Raw genomic sequence first — 20,963 nt, 5'->3', positions numbered from 1 at the left:
AAGCCATTCAGAAGTTTCTGACAACTGTCACGCCAGTCAGCCATTCTGCGATTCCACCACAAGTAGATAACCAGCCCCTTCCCTCCAAATTGGAGGAAATGCCACATGACGTGTTGAAGGGGTCAGAGGCAGACAGGGCCACAGCCTTCATACACTGGAGACAAGAGGCACCAATCACAGGAGGTGAAAACTGTGCTTCAGATCTGGCTGACCTCAGCACGGCTATCTACCAGAAAATAGCTGTGACTAATGTAGACAATCCCAGGCCAGTGCACCCCCAGCCCTGCTACCAGCAAACTTCGATGTGTACTAACCACACTGACACCATTCCCAACTGCCATCACGCCTGCTCAGATAGTAGGGGTAGTGGCATGGGAGAGGAACATTCAGCCCAGCTAGAGGTGGGGCCTGATGGTGTCACCTATGTGTCAGCCCAAATGATCCTGGATGACTTAAAGCAGCAACTGCACCCGCATAAAGAGAAAGAAGTGAAAGGGCAGGAAGAAGGGCCGGCCTGAGTGGGAGGGTCAGAAGACGAGATGAGGAGATTGGCCGAGTCAAAAGAGACATGAGAGTAAAAAAATCACTAGGCCTATCTAAAATAAACAAATAGGTGAATAATAAGTATATAAGAGTAGCATTGACCAAAATACTAAATCTAGCACTTAAGGCATTGATGACAAGTGTGTTTTAAATATAAAATGCATTATTATTATTACCATTATTATTATAATTATTACTATTATTAAATCATCAACAAACTTAATTGTTATGTATTTGTTTATTTGTCAAATGTCTTTAATTTAATTTACTTTAACTTTTTCATTTCATAATGGAGTCAAAATGAAAACCACCCACTATTGTGCATTTGAATATATTAGCATATAATGAATAGATGTGAAAATTGTAACAAGTCCTCTTAAGAAATGTTGTTTAGTTTTTGGCAGAAATTATTTTCCAATACTGTGTAGAATAAGTAATTATAATAAACCATAAAAAAAAAACCCCACAAAAATCAGTCCTGGGATTGCAGATAAAATGAAACCTACTGTAGCAATGACTTTTGTAGGGTATAGAATTTGCCTCCGGAAATTAGTGTGCACAAAGTACTTATATAGCAGATGAAAAAAATATTCATAGTTTTTTATATAGTTGTATATATTGCAATAATAATGTGTGGTTCTCACAAAATCCCAAGGCACACCTGGACTTGTCTCACGACATACCTTTTGGGAACCACTGCACCACATTGATCAGGTACTCACTAACATCTTGAAGCGATAGGATATGTCAGTCTGGTAGAATGTTCTGTTTTATCGACATAACCACCCACACAAAACACAGACAAAATTATCCCCGTGAACATTTATGAAACTGAATGACATCATTGTTTAGGTGGTATGTTAAAAACTGAAACTGAAATATCACTTTAACTGGGTGTACATTTTGATAACTTGTATATTGTATTTATGAACATGCAGAGTTTTGTGTAAAAGCATATTCACTTTATGTTAATGTTTACATTCTGCATAACATTCTCACCCGCTGTTCCTGATTAGAAAACCTATACTGAGGTGGTATACAGAAGTATGAAGTAGCAATATATAAAGCTTTAATCGTGTATTAAATCAAAATATGCAGATTAGAGACTGGTAATGTGTATTCATTTTAAGCTGTATCTGTCCTAACCCTCAATAAATCCATCCAAACCAACTCAATATGTAATGTACTACCAATATGTAAGTAACTGTTCCAATACTTCTACTATATTTCTTTACTATTTACAGCAATAAAATGTGTCTAAAACAATTGCTTAGATTTAGCTTTATTTGACATCACTAAATTCTTTTTACAAAAAAAGCTTCATATTGACTCTACAAAAATAAACAACATGAAGGATGACAGAACATTCCTATTAATTAATAATCATTTCATGTTAAATGACAGGCTTGGAGGCATAGACTAGTCTATCTATAGCATTGTCACTGATTCAAGATGTCATAAAGACTTAACTGTGTAATCCTTCCGACCCCCCCACACACACCTCTCACTGTGCTTATCCCTTACAAGTGTGTGAACTCCCTTCTCCATTTAATTAATTTCACTTTTCATTACATACTAATTGATTATTATTATTATTATTATTTTACAAGATTCCTGTTGCATCCTGTTGGATCCTTTCCTCTTTCATGACCTGTTTTTCACAAACCCAGGCAGGGAACAACAATCACAAAGGAAATAGTGTTTTAAATATAAATCCACAAATTTCTATTAACTGCTTATACTTTGTGGGTTTTGATGGGACTTAATATTTAAGACACACGCACGCACGCACGCACGCACGCACGCACACGCACACGCACACGCACACGCACACGCACACACACACACACACACACACACACACACACACACACACACACACGGAAGAAGTGGGTGGATTTTTGTTTATGTGCGTCCATCATTTGTAGTTTTTTTTAGAAGAGAGAGGATAGAGGTATTGTAGAGCAGGAGAGGTAAGAAGAAAATAAAAATATATACAAAGAGGTCAAATAATCAAAGATATACACAGATAGCATGTGTAAGTTAGCTGGTATGCATGTCCTTTTAGGAACATTAGCATCATATGTTAGTGTATATAACATGCCACCCTGAGGCAAGGTTGAAGAAGTATTCAGCAGGTACAGTGTTCTAAGGTGCAGTTCAATAGACCGGTTTGTTCAACAAGGCCAGGGAAGGTACCAACCACATATTCACATGGGTAAATCGACCTCAGGTATTAAAACACTACGCAAGGTAAATCCGCATGAGTAAGTATGAGTGTGTAATCCACAGGAAGATAATCCAACATAGGAAGACTAGACAGACATAGGGAAAGTATTCCAGTGTGACAGGCCAGCCTGGCGACAAGCAGTGTTCAGGCCATGATCAACAGTCTGATTGTAGCCGGGTAGACACTGTTCAGAAATTGGGTGTTCAGGCACTTGATACTGCTATAGAGTTTGCCTGGCCTTAGTCGCAGTAGTGGCATGAACGTGTCTAGGGTGATGATTGTCACTTGATGATACGCTGAGTGGGGGCATTTAGGTCGGGGGGTAGGGGTAGGGGGATTTTTTAAAAACTGGATTGACAAATAAGAACCCCGGTTGGGCAGTTGACAAACATGACAAACATGACAAACATGACAAACATGCCCACGCCTTCATTTCAACCCCGGTGAGACTACAGCATCCTCCATGGCATCACCTCCAAAACCCTCAATAAACTCCAATGTTCAAAACTCAGCTGCCCGCCTGCTCACCAGCCACCCGCTCCAGAGACCACATCGCACCAGTCCTCTATCATCTCCACTGGCTGCCTGTCAAACAAAGAATTCACTTCAAAATGCTCCTCACCACCTATAAGGCACTCCACAACCTGCCTCTCCCCTACCTCTCTGACCTCCTCGAGCCACATGTCACGTCCCGTTCCCTCAGGTCCAGTGATGCCGGCCTCCTCGAGGTCCCGAAGACCAGGGGTCGAACCTGGGGCGACAGGGCCTTCTCCCTCCCTACCTTCAAAACCACACTGAAAACCCACCTGTTCACAATTTCCTTTCCCAGTTGACTTTGTTTCAACTCTTGTTTTTAGTGTTGTATTGCTTTTATATCTTACTGTACTTGCTTATCTTAGAGTTTTTTTTCCTAATAAAGTTGTTGTTGTTACTTCACCCCCCCCACACACACACACACACACACACACACACACACACACACACACACACACACACACACACACACACACACACACACACACACACACACACACACACACACACACACACACACACACACACACACACACACACACACACACACATACACACACACATAAAGCGACTTTGGGTACTCAGAAAAGCGCTATACAAATTCCAGGCACTATAATTATTATTATGAAATATGTGTTGGAATTGTCAATGGTTGTACTGTGCAGCTGACATGCTTGTCCAAACCTCCAGCTATGTAAACATACATTTAAATAAAAACTTCATCACAAAAATAAGAATTTTACGGCAAAGCTTTTTACATGCCATTTTCTCACTAATACTCATGTTGTCATGTAAATAACAGTGGCTTTTGACACTGCTGAACCTTCATTTTAGATTATCTTTTACTCCCTCAGACACACTCACAGTCCCAATACCTGACAGGTGTCACAATAAGACCAATCATAATAGTCCAGGATATCTCAGGTCCTTTCATACTACCTGTCAATCAGAATAAGTTTGCTGATCAGACACTGGCCTGCTTTCTTATTGGCCCCTGGGCCTTAATAGGATCCCAGTGACTATCTGTGTGCGGAGATTACGGCTCCAAACCTTCTACTTTGGCCAATCTCTGTGTCCTGCAAACATGGGTGCTGCGGTTTAGGGGCGAACCCAGACCCAGAGAAGCACCAAAAAAGGACAAATAAGAAGAACAAGAACAAATCGTGGGTTCAAACTCGGAGAGGGACTATGGTGAAGTGATGCCTTGAGGGACAACTTGTCATCAACAAGAAAGGGATTATCTCAACTACCACATTTCGTAAATTGATTGATTTTGACTTTTTATTTTTTTACTTTTACCTTTTATACCTACCCTGGATTAAATCATATTTTTTGTTCGGTCACTTGTGGAATTCAAAGTGAAAGTTTTTGGATTATCCTCTGAGGTCAACTGTGCCCTTCATCATCTAAGGGATCTACCTGCTTATCCCCTCCAACTGGAACAACTTAGATGAGCTCAACCCATTAATAACTTACCAAAGCAACAACACAGAGACCTGTTCTCACCCTTGAATACCTGCAGTATAGCCTGTGGGACGACCTCAAAGCCACCTTATTTTAACCTCTTTGTTAGGGTTTTGTTTGCATCACATGCAGCTGGCCACCTCTGGATTGACTCCGTTATTGTCACTTCAGTTCACGCATTCTCTATCATCTTGTCTGTCTTGCTGGTTTTACTTCTCCCATCTGTCTGACTAGTGCATGACTGTGAGCCATGGTTCTGTTGATGGTGAAGTTTCCGCTGCACCGGCGTGTGCGCTTGGCACAGGGCCTGTGGCTATTGTCTTGGCTGGCAGTGTTGTCTGGGGCCTTCACCTTCTGCATGGGTGTCTACCTTAAAACCGAGCTACTCCGCAGGGATGAGGTAGGGGGGGGGGGTTGATTGGGTACAAAAATACATGTGTGGGCAACTGGGCATACACGCTATATGTGCAGAGATAGAATGATCCATGCTGCCAACCCAAACAAACACACACACATGCATGCATGCACAGTACACATTCAGCAGTGCAAACTTAAAAACACTAGCAGGGATCGAGGTACCATAACACACACACTTTCCTTCTGCTTAAGGTTGTTCAATGATTTTATTATATAGGCATTACTGATGATTATTTATCATAAATCTCATTGTGTAAATATTATGTGGAATAGTCGTCCCAATATCGTCTTAATATCTATAGAGGTATTTGGTCAAAACATTTGTGATGACTATCACTCACTGTCTCTTAACAGTGAGCTGTTATGGCTGAACAATCGATTCAGGAAAGTCAAGCACAAATGCTCATTCATAGATGTGGGCCATAGGGCATAGCAGTGGCCAATCATAGAAACCCCATTCATTTTTCCTGTGGAGATTTCAGAAAATATTTATATAAATTATTTTAAGCCTGGAACCAAGCCATCCAGGCTCCTGGTGAAGCATGACCATAAAACATTTGATTCTGTGTCCAAAAATATTTGAATAATGTAATTATATTATATACTATATTTAATAAATACGTTTTTTTGTGGTTTTCAATTTTTTTTTGACACAGAATCAAATGTTTTATTGTCATGATTCACCTGGATCCTGGAAGGCTTGGTTCCAGGCTTAGCATAATTTATATAAATATTTTCGGAAATCTCTATGGAAAGAATGAATGGGGTTTCTGTCTGTGGCACCACAAAATGGCCGCCACTGCCATGCCTATACATGCACCCCTACCCCATACCCCCCCCCCCCCACACACACACACAAAGACAAACGCACGCGCGCACGCACGCACGCACGCACGCACGCACGCACGCACGCACGCACGCACGCACGCACGCACGCACGCACGCACGCACGCACGCACGCACGCACGCACGCACACACACACACACACACACACACACACACACACACACACACACACACACACACACACACACACACACACACACACACACACACACACACACACACACACACACACACAGAAACATACATAGTGACACGTGACCTTTACCAATAATGATTTCGGTTGAATCTGTATTGGATTGTGGGCAATCTGTTATTAGTAAGTGAATGTCATAATCTATTATCTATACCTGACTTGTACATTTCCCAAATCCAGCTGGCCAATGGGGTGGATTGATTACTGATTTCATTAGGTTGGAAACATTGATTGCCCATAAGCTACACAGGAAAGCCTCAGGCCACGGATGCATGCCATTGGACCATTATAGATCTTAATAGGGCAGTTCCAACGAGGCAGCCAAATCTAATTATCATAACTGTGCAAAAACTATATTCAGAAATACATATTGAAAGAATATCAAGTTTGGTTTGGGAATTATTCATTTCTCTTCTGGCACTAAGTATGAACTTAGTCAGCTGTTGAATCAGATGTTGATTAGTGACCTTGTGGTTGATCAAATACTGTACAGATTACTTTCATACTGATTCCTAACTAGATAGTCTAGTATAGTTATCTAACACAAGCGTTCTATTGTTCAGACCTTTAACGGACTCTCAGCTGTCAACCGTTGACGGATAACCAGAATAGACACCTTTGACTGGCAAAAATAATTATACCTTCTTAGGGGATAAAATAAAATAACATCTAGAGAAATGCGTGACCATCACAAGGTTGTAACAGCTTTGGGCTATAAGAGCAATTTATCACCAAACACCAAAATAATTTGACAAAAGCACGTTTTATCCTTTAATATCTGGGATTTCATCATGTACTGAAGTCTCAACGGTCAATTCAGAATGTCACCAGTTAATTCAGTATTTTAGTTGCTAGAGTATTTTTCTTTTCTTTTTCTTTCTTCTTTCTTTTTCTTTTTAACAAACTAACCAGCAATAAAACAATGACTATGGGATTTGTCTGTTGTAAAAAATAAAACATATTCTACTGTTTATTTTCCAGGTGATGGACAATTCAGAGATCCATGTGGTGCCCAACCTCATGATGGTGGTGGGTCTAGCCTACATTGGTACCAACTGGTTTGCAGGCAGAGTATGTCAGGACTCCCTGGACTTGACCCGTTTCCCTCGCTGGAAGCCATACATGCTGCCCTGGTTCTTCGGGTCTGTGGTCCTCTGTTCTCTGCTCCTGGCCGCTCTGGTGCTCAGCTACGCCCTGCAGGGACGCTTAGAGGAATCCCTGAAGGTGAGGCCACTCAAAGCATGGGGGGCATGGAGATTTTAGATCAGGGTGGTAAGACTGGCTGTTGAAGGCACAGACAGTAGTTGCATGGGGTTATTGTCAGAGGGCCAGAGCTGGGGAGAGGGGAAAGGCTTAGGAAGGAGCGGGGTTAAGGTAGTGCTTAGAATGGGATGAGGTAGAAAGGTGGAGAGTGGTAGAGAGAAGTGAAGAAGACAATGTGGTGATGATGCTATGATGCCAAATAGACTGGGATATATGTACTGTACATGTTTTAATAGAATAGAAACAGATCAATATAATATGGTGACATAACAATTATGCTGTAAGTTATTGTGAATTAATTTATTAAAAATAAATAACCTGCTATACATTGTTTATGACAAAAAGACAACATTTTACTGTTTTTAAGATTGTATAAAATCCTTCAGAATTGCTGTTTTACAGAAACAATTAGGTAAGAACAGCGATCAATTTGTGGATATCACAATTTGGAGGGGAAGACTTGAGCAAACCAGGAAAACAGGCACACAAGTCTTTACGAAGCAGCAGATAATGTACCTTTTATTTTCTATTTTTCCATCCTCTCACCAGGTGGGCTTAAAGAACGGTATTCGATTCTACCGTGACACAGACGTGCCGGGCCGTTGTTTCCAGAAGGAGACCATCGACCGTTTGCAGATACAACTGCGCTGCTGTGGGAACACCAACTACAGGGACTGGTTTGAAGTCCAGTGGGTAAACAACAGATACCTGGACTTCACAGCCAAGGAGGTCAAGGAGTGAGTCAGTAGGAATAAGGAAGATATATTTTGAAATACTGATAGGTTGTGTGTTACGGGTTCAGAAAAAGTACATGAGAGGAGAGGAGACTTATTTGATGTGAGGATGAGTGACAGACATTTGGGCTGCTTAATCATGAGTGCAGAGGAATACACAATAAAAAGTGTGAAGTGAGGAGAGGGAAGAAGGGAAAATGTGATGGATTCTCAAATAGAGTGGAGGATATTTGTTTAAAGTGGGTCTGAGGTGGATACAAAATAGAACATCCAATGAAGACATGATATCAGTGGACTACAGGGATGGAAAAACGTTGGTATGAAATGAAATAAGAACATGAATTGGTACAGGGAAGGAACAGGTGGTTGTGATTGAAGAAAGCAAGGGGGTGAGTAGACTGGGCGAACCGAGTGGTTAGGCCACGTATCATATCAGCTCTAATGCACGGCAGCGAGGGGGTGAGTAGCACACAGAGTGAAGTAACTGAGGGAATTATGGAAAATTGAAATTGTTAGACCTTATTCTGACCAATCCCCTATTCCATCGCTCATCCATCCATCTATCCATTCCAACTCTTTTACGCTCTTTGTTTTCCAGTCGCGTTCGTAGCAACGTGGATGGCCGTTACCTGGTAGATGGTGTTCCTTTCAGCTGCTGTAACCCGGTCTCTGGACGCCCCTGCATACAGTACAGGCTGTTGAGCAACCAAGCCCACTACAACTATGAGTACCAAACAGAGACGCTCAACCTGTACAACCGTGGCTGTAGGGAGGCTCTGTTCAACTACTACTACTACTTGATAAATACGATTGGCCCAATGGTTCTGGCAGTTATCTTCCTGCAGGTAGGTTATAAATTAATAGAAATGTGAGTTTGTCAAACAGTGGGTGGGACCTATAAGTTGGTCATGGGGTATTCTGAGAGAATTATGCACAAAACGACTTTAATAACTAGACCTACATACCAATATTGTGTTCATTTCAGTTTTGGCTTCATCATGGTCAACATAAGGTTTGATTCGCAGTGTAGAATAAAGAACTACTGTCCTAAAATCTACTTAAAAGCCATGACTAAAGTACCTGATTCTTTACATCAAAGTTTGAATTTCAACAAAAACTAACTTTTAATGCATTACTTTTCTTCACCACTAACCCTATAAATGCACACACACACAAGTGTGTCTACACACAAGTCTTATTAATATGTCATAAAGGGCAACATTGTTGCATAATGGAGTTTCTAGCCAAGGCTAATTTGCGACCCATGGTCCTGGTTAATACATAAAACAGACATGGAAGACAACAGCAACACATGGACATCCAAATCCATTTCTTCTCTGCAATCAATCCTTTAATCAAAGGATCAGACTTTAAACTATGAACCAAATGGTGCAATTGACAGCACAGTCCCTCTAAATAACAATGAGGACTCTGCCTGTGCTAAAATGTGTTAAAGATGAGATGACATTGTCACATGTAGCCTGTGGCTAACAATCTATACCTCTTGATTTAGTATCTCTATAGTTTTTCGACATAGCAATGACCCTTGACCCCTTATGAAGAATTGCCTCAGGCTTCCAGCGTATAGATGAGGCCAAATTTTCAACATTCTGTCTCAGCACTTCCCTCCTCATGTTGAATTTTAGTAGCAAAGATCAAGTAAAATGAGCAGAGGAGGCCATGCAGTCTGTAATAAAAGCCCTAATAAATCTGCCTTCACCATTTCCTGATATAAACTTTATCTGAATTCTCTATAGCAGGCAAGTAGTAGCTGATGTAACCATGCGGAATGATAGATGCATAAATGTCACAATTTTGATGCCCGCTTTCAGGAAACTGAATATAAAAAGCAACATTATCTTCACTGTCCATTGTTTGTTGTTTGAAAGGATGACATTGTTTATATAATTCTTCCTCAGGTAACTTTTACAATGTGGACCATGAAAACTCATACAAAATCATGTTTGCCATGGCTTGGATGTATGAATTTATTTGATTAACCTCATATTAGCAACACCCATTTTGATTAACAGATTAAAACCTTTTCTTCTCCTTGAGAGATATCAGTTTTTATGGCCTTTTTAACCACTTATAGGCAAAATGATAGATCTATAAGCTCATAATGTGTCGAGATGTGAGCTTGTAGATCAGCTTTTTTTCTGCATATTTTTGTTTTTATTTTATTAAAAAAACACCAAACACTGTTATTATTCATTTTTCATTGTGGAACATAGAGCTTAAGTGGTTAATGGCGGAGATTAACCACATAACCACATAACTTAACTACAACTATGGATGTATCGTTGTGGACTGTTTGGTAATTCCATAAAAAAGTGTCTGTGTACTGTTCTAAAGGTTCCCCAATGGAATGATTCTGTCCCAGTGGAGCTAGCAACAATGCTGCCTCAGCAACTCAGTGATTTTCATTTTACAAAACAGCAGATTATACAAACGGATGACAATATAAATTGAAAAAAAAAAACATATTGGGCCATCACAAGCTGCTAGAACAGCTTCAATGTGTCTTGGCACAGTCTCTGGAACTCTACTGGAGGGATGGAACATCATTCTTCCAAAAGATATTCCTCATTTGGTGTTTTGATGTTGGTTGGTCCAACATTTCCCATAGGTGTTCAATGGTATTGAGATCTGGCGACTGTGGAGGCCTTAGCATATGAATCATTTCATCAAACCATCCAGTGACACCTTATGCCATGTGGGGGCATTGTCCTGAAAAAGACCATTCCCATGTTTTCATCATAGGAGCCATATCTCCTATGTGATCACTCTCACCCTCTATGACAGTGCCAGTGGTTCTCAACCTCAAAGGGTCGGTACCCCCAGGGGGTTGACAGTGAAGTGACAATTTAATGACTTTTAAGACCCTTTTAATGCCCCCCCCCCCCCAAAAAAAAAAGAAAGAAAGAAAAGAGACCATAAGACCATTACTGCATCTATAGTATTCAACAAACTATACAATAAAAAATGGTCAAACATTGGCCATTCAACAATTGCCAAAGTGTCAAATAATATAAGAAAGTGTGAAAATAGCCGTGCACAACGCCTTGCATTGCGAGGCGTTGTGAGCTTGTAGATCGGCTATTTTCACAATATTTATCTGCGGAACCGAGTTAAACTAAATGTAATGCCTCAACTCCTACATTCCAAGTGATTGTCAGGATGAGGGATCCCCAGTTCAAATATGATTATTTTGGGGGGTCGCGGCACTGAAAAGTTTGGGAACCCTTGCTCTATGAGGCTAAGTGGATCCACTTCAAAATCATGCACACACAGAGCATAACAGAGACACATGTGGACAAGCTACAGTATCGTCCCCAATCAGTTCCTCTTTCTGCTGAACAGGCTCACTGATCAAGCTGGCGTCGCTTGCGTTGTGACAGAAATCGCCAATCCCACCCACAAACACAGCCAGCACCTGGCCAAGCTGGGTTTACAATGGACAGGAATATTTCACCTGCGCTAACACGGACGGCTCTCGAATGTGCTCTTTTGACAACAATGTCCAATGTTGATGTCTTCCCATAGATTTAAATGCATATGTCCCTTTAGTCACTGTTTCTATTGAAACACAAGCCCATTTGAGCTGTCAATTGTGACTGAAGCTCCTGTCATTCGTGCCCAATAATGAACCATCTTTCATCGTCACTTCACTAGTCAGATCTTTTTCTCTTGCCATCTTGATCCAAACGCAGAGGTAAAATAGGCTTTCTCCAGCATTTTTATGTATGCCACAGAGCATTATGATAACTGGTTAATTGTATCATGCAGTCCACGTCCAGTACATGGAAGCAGATGCATTTTAATGATTCTCCACTCGATTAGGCCTATTTGGGTATTTTCTTTAATTTGTCACCCGTCTGTCATTTTGACCCTTAACCGGGTGAAATGATTCAGTAACATTATTGTTTGGTTTCAATGCTTCCTTTCCTGGTATTTATACAAAACATATAGCCTACTAACAACCACAATATTGTACATACAAAATGTACTCTTATGGCTAATTCATATTTCGTCTCTATACCCGGCAATTGTTTTTGTCAATATCTGTAGGCCCCGCCCAACATATAACATAACAAAACAAAACCAAACACTCTCATCCAGAGACAAACATTGTTGACACCAATGAATTAACAACATACTGTATTGTAACTCAATCACCTCTTCCTGTCTAGATATCCATTTTTGTAAGCCTGCGGTACTTGCAGACTGCTGTGGACGGAGCCATGGCCCTAGAGGACCCAGAGGCAGAGACCGAGGGCTATATCCTGGAGAAGACCTTACAGGAAACCTTTGAGGACACCAAAACCAAAGTTCTCACCCTGCTCAAGATCGCGCAGGTCAACGCTGATGAGGGTGAGGCTGAGGGTGAGGCTCAGGCTGAGGAAGAAGTGAAGACAGAAACCCCTGCCAGCTAGAGGAAACACCACAATAATGAATGTGTTGAGAATGAAGGGTGAAAGGGGGATGCATCTTGGGTTTCTTTGTTCTGTAATTTTGGTGGCAGGGGGTGGGATAGAACAACTGTCTGTTTTGATGGGCTAGGCTTGATTTTATGCTCCACCAATGCAGTGGCCACAACTTCCTTTCACATACCCAAAACAAGGCAACACTTGGGGAATCTTATCTGGTGCTGCACATGCAGCGAAACAAACATCCCCTCTGTGCAGGAGTGTTTACACATGTAAACATCACCACATCGGTCATGGAGATGTATAGTACATTTGTTGTAAATAGTGGAGAGCATATTCAATCTAAAACACAAGCACACACATTTGAAAAGATTAATCATTCAACAAACACACAAATATGTTCAATGTTTAATGTTCACATACTACATTGTCAGATTTTTTGGCACAAATCTGGCAGTGTCACATACATAACATAATGCAAAAACTCAAGCCATGTTCACTGTATTTGTCTCAAGACTAGCTGTAGAGTTTGTAGCCTACTAAACTAATGAAAAGCTTCAGAAACTGTTAAGAAGGCAATATGCATGAAATATATTAAAGATAGACATTTCTAACTGCTTTGTAGTGTCTGCTTCCTTTTGTACTTACTCCGTTATCATGGGTGAGTCAATTAATTGGCTAGGGGGTTATCTGAGTTCACCCAGGAGAATAAAAATGGATTAATTCTGTGTGTGAGCTGACTGCAAGTGGTGCCCTGTACTGTAGGCTATGACAATATGGAGCTGTCATCTATCTATAGAAATGCAGACCATTCATCTTGTCTGCCCTGGCAGCTCTGAAACAATCCGATAATCCCAGTATACTAATCCCTGGACTGCTGTACAAGCGTTATCAGCACAGTGACAGGACACAGGCATAGTCCATTGCGCTGTAGCCTAAGTGAAGCTATACCAAAAAGTACAAACTGCTTTTAAGGGTCATCATGGCTTTCATTATTTGCAAAGAAAATAACTTATGGTTTGTTAATGGTCTGCTACAGGCCTGTTCAAGCTTCTGAATAAAGCTCTGTCTCAGATACCACTGGATGTTTTGATTCATAGTTGTGATGCCGGAGGACGTACTACCATTCTTTTCATAAAGGAAAATAACACAGTTAATACATGAATTAGAAAAGTGGGCTTCTCTGAGCACAGGTCTACGCCTACCCAGGGTCCGAAACTTTGCCAATTGGAACGGGATCTGAAAGAATCTGAAAAAATCGGACTCTATATCTATATCTATAGGAGTAGTAGCAAAAAGTGTGTTTTGAAGAAAACGCACTATGACTGAAAATGTAATCTGGCACAAACGGAGGCCTATAAATTGCGTCATGAATGATCCAAGGAATCCAGGGGGGAAATATGTTGATTGTACGACCTAAGGTTCAAGTGTTATAGGCCAAAACGTGAAGTGGGCTGTTGTAATGCCACCATGAGATTTTAAAACGTTGGGATGGAGGTTCTTCCTTGACTTAGTGGGAATGTGCGTGCAAAGTTTCCCACAAATTCCCAGCATTCATAATGTGTGTCATTTTCAGCAAAATGGGCCACCGCAGCAAACTTCGGAAGCTAATCATAGCCAATCGGAATGGAATATGAGAAATGTGACAGATACATTTTGATCACAAGACTAAAGAGATAATGTAAACCGATTTGCGTGAGGTTTGTTCAAAATCTGTACGAGTAGTAACAGAAAATGTTTTTTTGCAAAAATCTGTCTCATCGTAGCTCTATAATTGAATTTGAAGAAGAAATTGGGTGGAGAGTCTTCCTTGGCCTACTGGGAGTGTGCGTACAAGGTTTTCCAGTCCTGTAGCATGTCGTGCAAAAGGGGCCCGCCACTGCAGCAACTTTGAAAGACAATCATAGTCAATCGGAATAGAATCCGAATCAGATACCAGTGAGGTTTGGACAAAATCGGTAAGAGTAGTAGCAGAAACTGTGTTTGGCAAAGGAAATGCAACATGGCAGAAAACTTTTCAGGTGGAAATGGGCCTGGCTTATTTGGGCGTTCTGTAATGATCCAAGGGAAGAAAAAAAGTTTCCCTTCACACTTTGGCCACACCTGCAAACTTTGGAAGCCAATCTTAGCCAGCCAGGATGGAATATGAAAAATCTGACAATCTGTCTTTATCACATGACTATACAGATAAAGAGATAATGTGTAATTGGCGTGATGTTTGGACAAAATATTTTTTAGCAAAAATTGGCCTCCTGGTGGCACTATAACAGGCTGATGTGAAAAATTTGGGAGTGTGTGTGCACAGTTTCCCACCGATCATTCCAACATGCAGGAGATTAGCTGTACACGGATGGACACACTTAATTCCCTAAAGTTTCCCTTCCCTTAATATTGGAATTAGCTCTCTGCACCACAATAGTGCAAAAATAAAATGGTGTGATGCTACAATGAGAAAAAGTAGAGACCGAATCTTGCTGTAACAATCATATGGCTGTGTTAGGTGCTGTGAGGTAAAATGATTGGGCTAAAAATTATCTTGCAACTTCCAACCAAATGATATATCGCTTCCAACCGCCAGAGGTCACAATTGCTCAATACTTGAACTAGGTTTCACAGAGAGGGTCTATGAGGGACGGTGATGAGCAGATTACTACTCACCCAAAACCCCATCGCCCATGGTGTCGCTTGCCGAAAAGAACATATCTTCAAGGGTCACTCACTACCGTACCTAAACCGCTGTGAAACGAAGTATTAAAATGAGGCATGATGAGTCATGACAGTTGTCAAGATAATGTGTGGTGTGGAAAGTAGCCAAACGTTGGCTACATGAACTTTTAAATGTATCCTTGTTGCTACTTTACTTAAGTATTTCCATGTTTTGATACTTTTACTTCACTATTTTCCAGAGGGAAATAATGTAGCCTAGCTACTTTTTTTTTTTAAACTCAGGCCTACATTCATTTGACAGCTAGCTTTAGCTATTAGGCCTACTTTGCAGATTTAGGTTATTAATACGAATTATAAATCTACTAATAAATAATGTAGGCATATAGGTTACTCTACCCAAGGCAAGCAGCACAAAGTAATTACAGGCCTACCAGCTGCATATGAATAGCCTAGCCTACAACATGATTAGATTCTGAAATGGGCATTCTGCATGATAAGTAGGCTATATACAATATACATTTGCCTTTGCTACTTTAAGTAGACTATATTTTGATGCTTTTTTAATTTGACTTAAGTAAGATTTCAAATGCAGTGGGACTTTTACTTGTAACTAGGCCTAGGTTATTTTCTTTTTTACAGTCTATCTTCTACCACTGTAGCCATGTAGCCATGGATCACACGACGGTCAACATGGATGAACTTCAATCTGGTGTTTGCACTTTCTCTCTTTTTGGCCCGCACATCTACATAAACGTTCAGATTTCAAATATAAAGAGCTCCCACATGGCCACGGATGTTACAATTACGTACGGGTCCTCAGAAGTACCCGCATCTTCCGTATTGTTCAATAAAACGCATTTTAATCCGACTGGTGGACATTTTCTCATAGAGTTATAATGTATTAGAGTGCAGTACACCTCCCAACCGATAGGGTCACGCATTTGAAAGCATATGGAGAAAAGGCCACCAATCGGATTAAAATGCTTTTTATTGAACAATACGGGAGATACGGGTCGTGAGGGGCCGTACATAATTGTAACATCCGTGGCCATGAGGTAAGCACTTTATATTTGAAATCTGAACGTTTATGTAGATGTACGGGCCAAAAAGGGAGAAAGTGCAAACACCAGGTTGAAGTTCATCCATGACTGTCATATAATATGACAATTCTCTGCGCACGAACTATAAATTAAGAATTTTGCTAGGAGTCAGAATACTCACAAATGCATTCCCCTATGACCGTTGACAAAGGCATTATTGTGGTAGGTTCGTGTGGTTTTTCTTGGAGGTTTGAGTGACGATGATGACGGAACAACGGTCCCTGAAACGCCGCACGTATACGCGTTTTGACAATTCCGGTGTGGTTTTGCAATAGGTTGCCTAGGCTACAACGTTTACCCTGACTAAAAGATTGACTAATATAGAGGAAGAGAAGGGAAAGGCCACACATGTCAAACTAGTTGCCTACACACACTTGACGCATGATGGAATCTCTCACTTATTGTCTACATAATGATAGTTTAGAATGTAGTATATAGTACAGAAAGTATTTAAGTCTTAACAATTAGATAGATAAACCTATTGCACACACAAAATGGACTCTAACATAATGGAGACGATAGAGGAATTCATGGGAAGTGCGTTGGTGCTTTGGGTAGGTTATATATTTATTTATTTATCACTGTAATTTTCAGAATATGTCGTCTTTCTTGCAATTAAGACAGAGAGAGAAATATTGTACTCATTTGTGTGGTGGAAACCTTCTGAGACAGGCCTAGACTACAGGCTTAAAATAGGCATTTGACATTTAGAATAGGATTCTGTAATTTTCCATTCCTTTCATCATAAATAAAGAGAAAAACATGGTGTGAAATTCACCGGGGCGTGAATAAAAGCCAAATAACACTGTTGGCTCCTGCTGCTATTGTGAATTGAACAACAAAACAACCCACTTCTCTTTTTGACTGCATGCCTGTTTGTGGCCAGGTTCTTCTCAGGCCTGACACTTCCGTGTCCTTGAGCTGTTGGAGCGGAAAATAATAGAACTAATCTACATCAAAGATTGTTTCAGGAGATAAACCCAACCTTGAAAATAAAACGAAGACGTGCTGCATTTGAAACAGGCTGAATTTGGTACCATGGTTTTCCTGTCAACACACACAGCCAGCCCTATATAGGGCTATAGGAGCATCCTCGTCAATGAGTAGCCTAATATTTATCAAGACACAGAAGGTCCCAAGCTACTCTGCCACTCATTATGACTCCCAACAAACGTATTATTGTATTTACAAACGTTGCAATCTTTTGGGGAAGGACTGTTGGGAATAAACCTGATTATACTGCAGTTTGGACTGGCATAGCCCCTCCTAGTTGAGAGAGACCTTGGCCGCAGTCCTGGTTGGCTCCATCTCCTTGTGAAGTGCTTCCCGGTGTGAATGCTCAGCTCCCACCTGTCTAAACAGGTGCTGCACTCCACCGTTTGAGGCCGCTTCCTGTGTGGAAATGTTTTTGTTTTTTCACCTTCCTCTCCCTCTATCCCTCTCCCTCTTTGGCTTTGCATTGACTCGCTGCTTCTGTCTATATCTCTGCTAATCCATCTTCTGTCTGTCTGTACTACGTACTTCTCCCTGCTCTCTCCTCATACACATACACCCCCCCACACACACACACACTCTGTCCTTCCTCTTTCAGGTGCAGCTGTTTGAGAGAATGGTGGAGGGGGAGGACAACGTCCATTTTTACAGCGAGTACATGGAAGTGAACTCCGTTTCCCAGCACCGCTACCTGATGCTGACCAATGGTGTCTTTCTTAATGAGGTCATGAGAGTCATGTAAGATTACTTGAGTATTACTTGTGCTCCAATCAATGCTAAGTAACTTAATGTCCCCCAACTTTGCATGTGTTATGACAGGGATACAATTTTCTATGGGGTTCCCTAGCTGTGACTAAAAAATACATTCAAATGACGTGAAGTACAAGAGCTGACCGTGTCTTCTAAATTCATAATGAAATAGACCTGATATAAAGTGGGAAGTTGGCAGTATATTTTAGACATAGATTTTAATTTCTACTCAATTGCTTTCCTCCAGAATACTTGAGTGGAGTGGAGTGCCATGATATAATGCAGGCTCATCTGTTAATTACTTGTTTTGTGTGAGATATACCCAGAAAGGTAAGAGGGAAGCAGACCAGCGATGTACTTTTACTGTATATAAATATGTGCCAATGAGTGAGTCTGCGCAAGGCCAATGAAGTGAGTGAGAGCTTTGCAGCCTGTGACAAACCTCGGAGTACTGTGGTACACTGCCTAGCCAGTGCAAACATTTGGCAGATGTACAAAATATGTTTAAGCAATAAGAGGCCATGGCACATCATGGTTATATCAAATAAACATATGGAGCTGGAGTGTGCTCTTACATTGTGATAATATAACAGCTGTGGGTGTTGTGTCCTACTAAATGCCTGTAGCTGCGATATAATATGATATATCGCAGACTCAAGTATATTATTGTTTTTATAACACTTACCAGTGATTAGCAGCAAGATTCACCCACAGTTTTACCGAAGATGATGTTGCAAAAACCTAGCCTAGCCATGGTTTGTCGTGATTATACAATGGATAACTTCAATGCATTCCAATGGCGAGTGTTGTATTGCTGATAAATGAAAAAACGAATTAATTGCAACAATGAAAACTGGCAATGGCTTCTTTAAAAGGAAATACAGGTATCATTGTCAAAATCTTAAATGAAAAGCTTTTTATTTTGACTGCCACATGTTATTTGTTATCACGTCATCTTTTTATGAGACCTGAGAGAAAAGTTGGCATACAGTATGGTTCATCATGCACATATATGTGTCAATGAGCGATTTGTGTCAATTAGTCAGCACCATGTTTGCATTCAAATTTAAGGATGGTAAAACTAATTCCCTTACAGCTGGCAAGACAAAATCTCAGACAGTATTTGCTGAACTGCTGATTAATTTGGCCTGACCTAAGCACAGTTATCGACAAATGATTGCATGTGGAGTTTCACTGCCTGCCTCAGACTCATTAAAATTTTATTCCCTCCACGCCCAAATGCACTATCTGTTTCTTAAGGTTTCCCATCCGTTGAGAAATTGTACTAGTTATTTTAGCTCCTTGCTCATCTGACAGTATGCACTAGATATATTGTCTTCCTTTGTGTGTCCGTCCCAGAGACCCAAACCCCAAGATGGAGCAGCTGTACCACAACGAGAGAGATGACCATATGCTGAGAGTCCAGAACTTCTCAATTTTAAATCGACACCTCAGGGCCTACTACCAGGTATGGTAGGAACAAAGGAGTATGGATGTAGTGTGACAAGAAGGGGAAACAGGATCGAGAGTGATTTACTATGAATCTGGAGTCCTTTCAGTCCTTTGATTTATTACGACTGTATGAGAAGAAGTTATCAGAGTTTGTTAGAAAACTTTTAGAAATACTAGAGCAAGTCAGTTTTAAAAGCCATGTAATGGTTTTGACTGTGTTCTCCATGTATTCCATTAATTGGAATACAATTAATTGACTATACTGTACATCTATATACTGTATCTATAGATTCAAGGAATCTCTGTCTATCTGTCTGTCTGTCTGTCTGTCTGTCTGTCTGTCTGTCCGTCCTTCGCATATGTTGAGAACCGTTCATCCAAACGACTTCACACTAGGGTTGTTAATATTGAAATAATCATAATTTTAAATGTTGCAGAAAAGTAGGGCATTTTACAACTTTGTGTTATGCTTAGATATATGGGCATGCCCAGATATGGGCATATCATGATGACATCGGGATTTCCATATATGGACATAAAAGGAACACAGGCAGACATACAAACAGATACAGAGATCTCCATACATGGGCATAAAACACGGTACTCTGTAGGAACAACGGGTATTACAAAAACAACTTGCATTGTTCCCGACTTCATTCGTTCCCGAGTAGGCTGGTGCCCGGCGGGCACCGGTCTAGTTTCTATAATAACAGGTGATTAAACTAAGTTTATTTTTTCTGTGAAATAGAAAAACACTGATTCGTTGTTGGGTAAGAGACGGAATAAATACTGCATAGGCCTATTGATAAAATAAAGGTGCAGTAAATTATTTTGTTGTTGTTAAAATAAGTGTTAAATAGCTCTATACTATATATATATATATATACATTGCTATAGAGTGTTTGATCAGTAATATGGGTCTCCCTATGTCTCTCCAGCTCTTTAGTAAACAGAAAATGCATTTTCAGGTCAGGATACCAATGTTGAGAGAACTCATACAGGAAGGATATAGGATAAACAACTGAAATTGGAAGTCATGACACAAAAAGCGAGCAGACTAAATTGAAACTGTAACACTATAAAATGAAGCTGATAAATGGGCACTCTCTGCTGATTGGCTGACCTTGGCAACCCACCTGAAAATGTATTTGCTGTTTATTAAAGAGCTGGAGAGACAGGGAGACCCCTGATATTGAACTAACTCTCTATAGCAATGATTGAATATAGAGCTTTAACATTTTGATTAAAAACCTTTTTTAAACCAAAACATATCACTTACACTACCTTTAAATTAACAGGCAGCAAGAACAATACTACGGGTACTTACACTACCTTTAAATTAATAG

The 20,963-nt window shown here is 40.5% G+C and overlaps 2 protein-coding genes across 2 annotated transcripts in view; both read left to right on the top strand.

Annotated features, from left to right (window-relative positions):
- Positions 1-5,021: 5,021 nt before the first annotated feature.
- Positions 5,022-12,661, top strand: rom1b (retinal outer segment membrane protein 1b; the record flags this gene model as incomplete). Its single annotated transcript, XM_084041710.1, has 5 exons — positions 5,022-5,171; positions 7,210-7,452; positions 8,041-8,228; positions 8,824-9,070; positions 12,419-12,661. 5 exons carry the CDS (start codon positions 5,022-5,024, stop codon positions 12,659-12,661), a joined length of 1,071 nt encoding a protein of 356 aa, XP_083897836.1.
- Positions 12,662-16,771: 4,110 nt separating this feature from the next.
- Positions 16,772-20,963, top strand: part of ccdc88b (coiled-coil domain containing 88B) — a 39,320-nt gene continuing 35,128 nt past the window's right edge. Inside the window, exons 1-3 of the mRNA XM_084085954.1 lie at positions 16,772-16,976; positions 18,014-18,153; positions 19,525-19,633. Of these exons, the coding sequence (XP_083942080.1) occupies positions 16,917-16,976; positions 18,014-18,153; positions 19,525-19,633 (309 nt within the window). The 5' untranslated portion in view covers positions 16,772-16,916. The remainder of the gene's footprint in view (positions 16,977-18,013; positions 18,154-19,524; positions 19,634-20,963) is intronic.

This window comes from Gymnoscopelus microlampas (genome assembly GCF_963454915.1).
Source record: "Gymnoscopelus microlampas genome assembly, chromosome: 18".
NCBI lineage: Eukaryota > Metazoa > Chordata > Actinopteri > Myctophiformes > Myctophidae > Gymnoscopelus > Gymnoscopelus microlampas.
Note: the sequence above shows the minus strand (reverse complement) of the source record. Positions and strands in the feature narration are given on the sequence as shown.